The sequence below is a fragment of the Vollenhovia emeryi genome, unplaced genomic scaffold, assembly GCF_000949405.1.
Source record: "Vollenhovia emeryi isolate VEMERY1.0 unplaced genomic scaffold, V.emery_V1.0 DF939128.1, whole genome shotgun sequence".
NCBI classification, from domain to species: domain Eukaryota; kingdom Metazoa; phylum Arthropoda; class Insecta; order Hymenoptera; family Formicidae; genus Vollenhovia; species Vollenhovia emeryi.
The window spans coordinates 2098662-2109126 of record NW_011967238.1 but is presented as its reverse complement, the minus strand read 5'-3'; the positions used below and the strand labels follow the sequence as shown (position 1 = coordinate 2109126).

The 10465-nt window shown below is 50.1% G+C and overlaps 1 protein-coding gene across 1 annotated transcript in view; it reads left to right on the top strand.

Moving 5' to 3' along the window:
• The window catches only part of LOC105568716 (heterogeneous nuclear ribonucleoprotein K), a 66577-nt gene that overhangs the window by 17870 nt on the left and 38242 nt on the right, over window positions 1-10465 (top strand). The window contains exons 3-5 of the mRNA XM_012024585.1: window positions 496-611; window positions 4749-4805; window positions 8374-8417. Of these exons, the coding sequence (XP_011879975.1) occupies window positions 496-611; window positions 4749-4805; window positions 8374-8417 (217 nt within the window). The remainder of the gene's footprint in view (window positions 1-495; window positions 612-4748; window positions 4806-8373; window positions 8418-10465) is intronic.

Below are 10465 nucleotides of genomic sequence, written 5' to 3'. Positions count from 1 at the left end.
CTTAAGCCTCGTCGTAGAGTCGTATCGGTGGTCGCTTGAGAGGTTAGTTTCCGGTCGCAAGATAGTCGTCGCAGTCGTGCAAGTCGGTCCAATTCCTATTCCTGCGACTGCGACTGTAGAACGAGCCAATCAGATAGAACAAACCTAACTTTACCAAAGAAAAACGCATTCACGAGTTGTCGTAAGGTTAGGTTCTTACAACTTTATGTAGACAGTGCTTATTTTACAACTGCGATTCTGTCTAGACGACATTAAAATTGCGATCCTATCTACAATTATACGACTTCTTATGTAGACGAGGCTTTAAGCGTTTACAGCTCGTTCTCTCATCTCTGCCTGAGACTCTGATGGTCTTGAGCATTTACGGATCGTTTTCTGCCATCAGCGTTATTCACGCGCTCGCGAAGACGAGCTCCGCGATGCGATACGATGTACGACGCGGCGCGACGGTGGAGACGAATATTTTCTGAAGGATCTCTCATCTGTCTGTTTCAGGAATAATGAAGAGAGAAGCCGAGGCTGGCGCTATGACAGGTTCCGGGGGTCCGACAAGCCCCCACAAGCGCTATCGACAGGGTGACGATGAGCTTCGTCTTCTCATCCCGAGTAAGGTGAGTGCCGTCGATCGATACGTCGCGGTGTATCGCGAAACTATCGCTATACCTCGCGTAGAGACTTTAGGAGCGGTATAAAATTTTATTTGCAATTCTATCGCGATGCATGCTTCGATACACGGTTTTCTTTAAATGTATTTCACGCTGCACACGGCACGCAAAATTATAAACAGACTCTGTCTCGAATTACGTAGACAGAGCTGTCCACGATTTGCATATTTCGGCCTATTTTCGCGAGTCACCGTCTATTAGCTTCTACTCGAGTCACCTGACAACCGTAACCAAGCGCGCGGCGTTCAGGCTTCAGGTACGACTAGAGGCCCTCTAATAGAAGTCTGGACGTGCGGTATCCAGTTTCTGATTGGTTCGCCATGTTTATGATTTTTCCATTGAATTTTGAATTGACAATTGCAATTCACTTTTATAGTTTTACAGACGACAGGTTATCGTGATTGATCTTGATTATTTTGATTCGTATCCCTTTGTCGATTACAGAATTTCTAGAACAGTGTAGCCTCACCTTTGTCTAGCGAAGTAATGGGGATAACAGAAGAGTAGGGGAATGATAGAGGATAAAGGATAAGACGGTACTGTTCAAACTATGTTCGTCGTAAGCCGAACGATCGTAGAAAGCCCATGTTTCTCTCTTACTCGCCGGAATTTGACGAACTCTTACAAGGCCAGTCTCTGATTACAGGGTCTCTGTACTGTTTAACACCAGTTATCTCTACTCGTTCTAAAGTTTGTACATGTTTTCACACGGGTGAGGTAGGGAACGCGCAGTCTATTCTTACTATGTCTATGGGTACGGCGTACCTATACTCCGATGCCGTTGCACGCCTCTTGGCCAAAGGTACCCTTAAAAGGATACGTGTGACAGAATACTCTCGGTGGTTACCACTTTCCTTCGGAAAATTCCGAAAAAAAACAACAATGGTGTTTGTGGATTTGAACTCGGATCTTTTCATTCGTTTGTTCACTAAGCGGCGCACATTTCTCTGCTCCACACTCGCCACACGAAAGTTTCTTATTGAATTAATTATTTAAAAAGATTTTTAACGAATCACGTTTCAGAAACTGACATTTGGCAGTAAAGGGGCGCGCATCGGACTACACAGATACGTCGTACCTGAAGCTGAGCGCCGCGCGCTTGGTTACGGTTGTTAGGTGACTCGAGTAGGGGTAATAGGCGGTGACTCGCGAAAACCTGCCAAAATGTGCAAATCGTGGGACAGCTTTGAAGACTATGTCGCGTTTCCTCCGCCCGTTTTCGCGGCACGACGCTGCCTCCTCTTGGTTTTCGACTTTACGTTCGCGTCTCTCGCACGAGGAAGCGTTTTGTACCGTTTTCCCCGAGTTCGCGATCGTCGACGACGATCGGATATGTGGCCGGTCGTCGGGCAACGCCTTCTCCGTTTCTCGGACGGACGCGTAGCGCCGCGTTCCAGCGCACAATGCGAACGGGTCGGACGCGCTTCCCACGTGCTTTCGCCACTGGGTCACTGTATTTTCCAGTCACGCGTGCCCAGCCTGGGCTCACCTCGCCGTTGCGTCCGCGCGCGGTACCACCTTCCGACACGTCCGTTTTCATCGCCCGGACAGCCGGGGCTCTTCCGGTCATTGTCGCCACGCTCGGCGGACCGTTATTGGTTTCTCTCTCGGCTGCTTTCTTTCCCCCGCGGGAAATCCCCGCGAATCTGCAAACGTCCGAGACCCCGGTAGAGTTTCGGCGGATCGACGAAAATGCCCGTCGTCCGCGCCGCCCGGGGCGGACGCCGTTGCCTTCAGTGCCGTGAGTTGTCCGTCTCTATCGGCCCATATATCGTCAGACCGGATGTTTCTCGACTGGGCGGATATTTTCTTGCGCCACCATTTCCTCCGCGGTACAATAAGACGCGCAGCGGGCGAATATCGCGATTGCAGCCGCGCCGCGCCGCTGCCGCCCGCTTTCGAGGGCATCGGGAGAGAAGTAATATCGTGAATCGAGGTCTATCTATATACCTCCTTTCGCTCGCTAGTGATTGATTGTAGCATTGAGAATATCGAAGGGAGCAGTAAAGCACTCGTTCTCTTACGCTTCCTTTGTTTGACGTATTTTCGGAGGAGGCTGCCGAAGATTCTATCGCGCAACGTTCTGAAGCCGACCGATGGGAGATGATATTTTTTCCCTCCTCTTTCGTATCTCCTCGCGATCTCGTTCGATGTGACACATCGATATTTTTTGGGCTTGATTCTCTCTCTCTCTCGGTCTCTCTCGCGGCAACACGATCCAATTTCGCGAGTTCCGCTTCGCGCGACGCGAGGTCCATCCAATTATCGAAATAATTCCGGCTCGCTGTTGTCCTTAACATAATCCCGTAAACCGTTTGCGCCTCGCGCTCGCTAATAAGCTTAATTGAATCGAATGACCGATCGTCACGAGGCGGCCGCAGATAAGCGCGCCGTCATCGCTCGCCGGCACGCGAACGCCCGAAAAAACCCAACGTCGCGTGAAATGATAGCCGGCGCGCGACGAAGATACAGCGTCTCCCTTAATTATCGCACTGGTCGCCCGCTGACGAATGGGGAGGGAAATTGGCGAATTCGGCGGGGTGTTGCTCGACTTTCGCGAGAGACTCGACCTTCCCCGCGGCACGCAACGCGATCGCGAGAGGCCCTGGAACGGCAATCGCGCCTGTTAATTTCGTAATGGGACGTCAAGAGCGAGTAGTGTTGCGCGCTACACGTCACGGTGGTGCGCCGCGATGCGTGCGATTTAATCGACGAGGGCGCCTTATAGCGATCCAGCCGGTCGAGCACGAGCGTGCGGTTCGTCGCGCTTGATCGCGGTCGAATCTCACTACGTAATCGACGATATCATCGCGCGCTGCCATTGGTGCGCGGCGTTGTGTCAGGGACGACCGGCAACAGCATTGCCAATAGGTGCCGCGGCCTTGGAGAAGTCGCGAAATTGGCGAAATTGGCGACGATTTTGGCGGAACAAAACCATGTCGATTTCGCGTACGCGGACGAGACGTCTTCGGAGGACTCCACCGATCGTTCCTTCCGCTCCGACCGCGAATACTCTCTCGAGCGGAGGCTGAACGCCGCCGTCCGGATGAAAATGACTGCATTCCTGGGCGCCTATGTCATAATATGCCGCGCGCATCGAGGCGCGTCCTTGACGCGCCTTCTCGCAAAGGAGAAAGTGCTAATTGCCAGACGCGTTGCTAGAGCTTATTTAATTAACCGTCGGAATCTGTCGTTAAAGGTAGCGCGAGCTGGCCGCGATGAGACGCGTGGCGGCGCGACTAATCCGCAAAAATCCGCAGTCGCAATTACCTCCCGCGTTCCGCGAGAAACGACGCCCGTGGCCTCGCGCGGACGCGTGCCGGAAGTCTCGGTAAAATTAAGAGTCTAACTAGAAGTGGACGTGAGGTGTTCCTTTACCGCGGGCATCGGACGGGAGCCTGGAGAAAGCGAAATGTTGACGCTGCCGGGGCGCGGAAGAATGGAATTTCCGTATTTCATCCTGTTCGTGCCGCGAGGTGGATTCTTACTTTCGGATTTTTCGCCCATTAAATATTTGCCGTTGTGCCGGCTACGCCTCCGACGGGGAGACCTGTTTAATTAACGTTACAAAGATCGAGAAGACCATCCGGGTACACAGCCGCCCCGTAATCTCGGCGGAAGTTTAGATGCGAAATATTTGCGAGTGTTTAAAACTTGGCGCGTCAATCATCAACGCGCTCGCCAAATTGTAAATGGCGCGACCGGTCTTGTTCCGAGCGAATCGCGAGGCTTAAATCTGCCGATCGCCCGGTCGCGAACTTCAAAAAGCAGTTGATACGAGAAATCGTACAACTTGACCTCCGACTTTCTAGTCCGGGGCTTACGCCATCCGGCAACCTTACGCTGGTTCGTGTCGCAAAGTCGGAGTGCACTTGACGTTCAACCCGATAAAAACTACCGGCTGTGAAGTATGGTTTTGTATGCTTGTTACTATACTGCAATTATTGACTGGATACTTGTTCACGGAAACCTCCTTCGATCCGCGATTTCTCCGCGAAACCGTCTTCCACAGATTGAAGATATTTATTTTGCCCGATAATCGTTATTTGTTTGAAGCTAAGCTTTATTGTGTTTGTGTTACAGGTTGCCGGTTCGATAATCGGCAAGGGTGGCCAGAACATCACGAAACTCAGAAGTCAGGTAAGCTTTTGCGCTTTGATCCGCCCGTAATTTCGCTAGTAGTTTCATCCCTGTCTTTGTCTATCTACTCGCGAAACTCCTAGCTGTGAGCAGGTGTAAAAGTGATAGCGAAAGACAAGGATCGTGTAAATAATCGAGCGGAAGATGGTAAAAATGATTTCTGAGACGTGTTACGAAGCACGCATTTTCATTACGAGACAATGCGTTTTTACGTATCTTCCGACTACACGTTTATGTTCAGTTCTAATTATGTGTCGGATTTTCAGTTGATTGAGAGTCATTTTTGTTTCGTCCGTCGGTGTTTCCCGGCGACTAGCCGATATTAATCGAAGGCTTGCGCGGCTTGCATCTTACTTTTCTTGTGCGCTGTCTATGGATCGATGACACGAGTGCCCGTAACGTAATTAACCCTTTAGCTCCCTGGAGCCTTTTAACTTCGTTTGAAACTAATATAATTATGGTTTATGTAATTATGGCGCGCGGTAAAGGGTTGATACGCGAAGATTCATGTAATTTGTGTAAAGAGCGAGGCACGGGAGCCGCGCGCACACAAAAGGCTTTGTCGCGAAAATTTGTTTCGCCGGGCGCTCGTCTCGTTTTCCAAAGACGCCTCGTATTCGTACGAGCTTCATTATGCATTTGGTTCCTTGAAAGGCGGGATGCGTTCCTCGTCTCCCGTCTATCTCGCGTATCAATGTTTCATGAGACATTTATTACTCGTTGGTTGCAAGGAAGCCTCGGCCGTCGCTGGCTTCGATTTTATCCTCGCGCCGTATTTTAAGAGCGACACGCGAAATTTTGTGCACGCTCGCGATGATCGATGGCGAAAGAACTCGTCCCTCTTACGAAGTGTCGACGGGGATGTCGACGTGGACGAGTCCTCTCGTCTTGGCGCGATGGTCGATACATCACGCGCTACTTTTACGTTAACGTCGCGTTAATGCAACGTAGCGTTGGACTACGCGTTGAGAATTTCTCGGTCGTGCTTTGACAAGCGGCCGGGAGATTCGTTGCTCTGCTTGAACCAAATGAGTACATGAAAGTGCAAGTACACCTCAGCATCCCGCGAATTAAGACTGATCTTGTCAGTGTTGTGACTCACAATCAATTCAGAGCCAATTAGTTGACGCGACGACCAATCAGTCGCAGTTCCATCGTCGCAAAATCGGCAGATACCGACTAGTGTCCGCGAAACCGTTGCATGCCGTTGCGAAACGGGATGCCTCGGAAGGACGTCTGCCGATTTTGCCGTCATTTCGACTCGCCACGAGTGTAACGTCGATGATCCGCGACGATATACTGAACAGAAACACATCCGTCGAGATATTCGTCACTGCTAATAAGTTCCGCGTTTACACCGTTACGTTACTCGCATTAACCATATCTGCGAGTTACGGTGGGGGTTTCAACGCAATTTCAGCCGTAGTATCGAGCTGCGATGTTGAAGCGCACTTGTTCAGTGGGAGGGACCCACGGTATCGCGTTAGTCGCGTAGATGTCGCACTTTAATCGTGCGATTGCAATGCCGTGGCAAATCACTCGAGGATCTCGGTCACGATTTTGACACCCCGGACTGGCCAAGTACGTCCGGTCCGAGAACGCTCCGTGCGCACGCACGTCCTTCGTTCGGGTGCACTGGCGCACGAGCGCGTCCTTCTCTCGATGAGCCACGATTTGCGTAATTCCTCTGACATAAAAACGGGAGAGAAGGAGAGAGAAAGAGAGAGAGAGAGGGTACGGAGACGAAGTCACAGTACTGCTAGAATAGCGAGATTCCACGCGGCTGCGTATCCTCAAGACGGAAAATTGGATACAGCACTTTGGGAAGCGGCAATTAACGAGGAGTTACCTCGGACGAATTATCGCGAGACGATCCGCGGAGATTATGTCATTAAACGCGCGAGATATATCTTGGAATTTGTAGATCTCGAGTGTAACGAACTCGATTCGCCATTCGCGTTATTAGTCAGCCCTTGTTTTCAATCAGTGAAAGCTACACCGAACGGAGCAAATGGAGCGGTACGATTATCGGTATAATAACGGATATTCAATTAGTCCGACAGCTTGAAAGGATCGTTTAATACGGCGAGATATCGGAAGCTCCAGTCTCAAGTTCACTTTGCCTGGTAAATGGCACAACGCTCCGGTCGTTATTTCCGAAGAGTGCTGTATCCGAGGGAACCACTGGAGAGGATCTCTTAGCGATTCACTTTTAGTTCGCGCTGCCTTCCCGGCAAGTTTCTACGGGACCCTCCTTACGCGAAATCCCCCGCCGCTTTGTGGAGTTTCATCGTTCGAACGCGGACGCTACGCAAACTTCCATGGGCGACAGAAAGCTTGACGTTAAAGGGCTGCCTCGGTCGCGTTTAGAAAAATATTGGAGAATCACGCGCGGGACTAACTTTACTCGCGCAACACGTTGGACGGATGAATTGCGTCGTGTATCAAAAGATAATGGTTACAAATTTCCTCGGAAGACGTAACTTATTACGCCTCGCGACGATTTTCCTGTCTGCGCATCGGCGAACGGACGGCAAAGTTATTTCCATTCGCGCCAACTCGCCCAACTATCGCGCTTGTCTATCGCGACGTCCACGCTTCGTCGCGGAAGTTTCAGGCTCGCGTCGATAAAACTTTCCGTACGGTTATCAGTTACGTACCGGGCTCACCCGTAAGTTACACGGGTTAGTTAATAGACCTCTTCGTTTAAAGATTAAAAACTTGCTTGATTAACGGCGTTTAGCGCACTTTGTTAGCAATTGAAATATTCTACGGACCGCGCTGTAGGGCGGCGTCAATTAAGTGCCGCGTCGGGACAGGAAAATTATTCGAGTACGCCTTCAGAATTCTTAATGACTTCGGGGGTGAGGAAGGGAGCGGCGCGGGCTTCGCCGGGATGATACAAGTACGTCTCGTTGACTAAGCGCTTGCTCGAAGAGAGAGAGGGGGGGGGGGGAAGTGTCTCGTCCGTAACTTGGCGAGTTCTCGCCAATCGTATTACGATCGTGAAAGAATCGGCGGACTTTCTCATCGGCCCTCAAGTTTAAATCGAATACTCGCAGGCTTATCGCATGTAAAAAAGAAACGCGCTATGGTTTCCTATATATACGTATATATAAAAGAATGCGATGTGTCCGTTCTCACGCGATTCTCGTCGCTCGACCTCATTTTTCCGTGCCAATATTTTTCTCGCCCCCTCGCAGCCAATCCGACGACGTAAGGGAGGGTGGGGGAGGGAGGTGTTAGGTGGGACAAAACAGGGGATAGGTTGTGTGGACGTGGAGAGCGGAGCGCGGGTGGAAAAATCGGGTTAGGAGGTTAAGCCGCGAATTAATCCAGCCGTCAGACGTGATGTCTAACTTGGTTGATGGTTTGTGCCCTGGCCCCGCCCCAACCCCGGCGTTGCCCCCCTGGCGTTGCCCTGCCGTTGCCCTGCCGTTGCCCTGCCCGGAACGACGGACCCCGACTCGATCGGCAAATGGACCACCACGACCCTACCAACAATCGACAACAACCACCAACCAACCACCAATGAACCAACCACCAACCACCACGGCCCAATCGACAGTACAAAGCCTCAATCATTGTACCCGATTGCCCCGGACCCGAACGGTAATGACCAACACCAACTACTTAATGTTCTTATTTTTCTTTGTCTCTAATTACGAGGTACCTATTAAGACGCCTGCGGCGAGTGCGGCGATTACTTTTTTTTTCTGTATACTCTACTTTCTGTATACACCACTACTATTTCCACCTTTCGTAATCTCTATCGTGCTGCTACTACTACTACTACTACTACTACTACTACTACTACTACTACTACTACTACTACTACTACTTACTACTCTTTTTTCTCTTCTTCTATCTATCTAATTATCTGTTTATCTGTCTAGAAATCTGTCTTTCTGTCTGTTCGTCCACCTATTTCTGTTAATCTGTCTGTTTTTTCCGTCTTTTCATTTTATCGGCATATTATGTGTTTAACACGGCGACCATTTTATCCAACACTTCCGTCGTCTACTTTCGTGTTTCATTCGTGTCTTTTTTTTCTCGTTTCTCATTTCGTCTCTTATGCGTGTCCTCTTGACTGTATCATCGCATGAAAAGTATTGGAGAGACATTTCAAAAGATACGTTTTACTGTACAGTAGTCGTTTTGAATCTTACTCTTGCAGAAATTCTTTTTTTTCTTCTTATAATTGTCGCGAACGATATCGAGAGAAGTCGATATCCTATTAGACTTAAGCGTCGTCAATAGCGGCTCGTTGCGCGTCTTCGGCTTCGGGTGAGAAATCGGTGGTCTTACAAGCGAGAGCCGACGTAGCGCGTGCTGCACCTGTCGTTGGCACGCGGTCGCGCGAATCGTCTCTGACGAATCTCTCGCGAGACCGTTCGCGAGTCGGACCGATTTCACTCAATCTGGCATAATCCTGCAGCGGGAGAAAGAGAAATTACGTCGCTATTAAATTCACCGTTGCGAATTTTGCAAAAATATGCGAGGACACGTAAAAGAATGTTTCGCAGATTCTGTTTTTCTTAACTTTTGGATACGCGCGTCACCGTCCACGCAAAGTTGCGGATTTGTGTGTACTTTACGTACGATCAGCGTGCTCCGAGGGTTTCGCTGATCTCCTAAGCGCACATACGGACTTTCACTCATTTCTTTTCCCCCCCCCCCCCTCACGCCTACCCCTTTTCGTTTAATTTGTTATTTGTTGGTTTATCCTGCGTAAGCGCCACGCAACCAGACGTGTGCGATATCACTCGACACCCACACACGTTTATACACACACGTACGATGTCGGGATATGTTCTAAACGGTGTCTGTAATATGTGGCTAACACGGAAGCTAAAATGTGGTGTGTGACGCACGCGGCCGTAAGGCCGGCTCAGTGTTAAGGGTTACGACTCGAGGTGTTGTTATCGCGTTGAAAAGTCAGATGTGGCGTCAAGTGACTCGAAAGAGAACGTCGCGTAATGTCTCTCATTTCAACCGCAATCAATGCGACAGCTTAAATCTCGGATAGTCGTAATGACGAAATGACGAGCGTCATTTCGTCCGCGCGGCTCAGACCTACGCTCTTTCAACGCGACAAAATACCTTCGCTCTTTAGATATTCCGCCCCGATAAGTGGTTGTCCCGCTAGTACTCCGACGTGATTAATTAACTTGCCAAGTCGAAAGTCATTACCGACATTTCGCGCTGAGGATCAGTGCCGCGCGCGTTTACGCGAATCCCATCGGAGACGAGATACTCCAATGATAACTTAGACCGGTTATTATACTCGATCATCTACTTCGTCACGGTCGATTATTGATGATTACGCTAGATATATGTCACGCCTCGATCCGCACGCTCGGTGTCGTTTTCCTCTCCTAAGAAATTATGTCGCCCGCGCGCGGGCGCCAGGTATTAACGGAAAATTTATCTTCGTCCTGGGACGGCAATAAATTTTTTTATCGCCGACGGCGAAGCTCCTCGAGGATGTCCCTAATGCGATTTTCATTCGCGGCTGTACCGATACGGCCGGGAATTTCGCCGGCGCGGTGATAAAGTACCTCGACGTCGAGGAGGAACAATTCGCACGACTACGATCGCCGGCGATCTGTTCTCGATACAATGCAGATGGAAAGAAATCCTTGAGAAAGTTTCGCGAG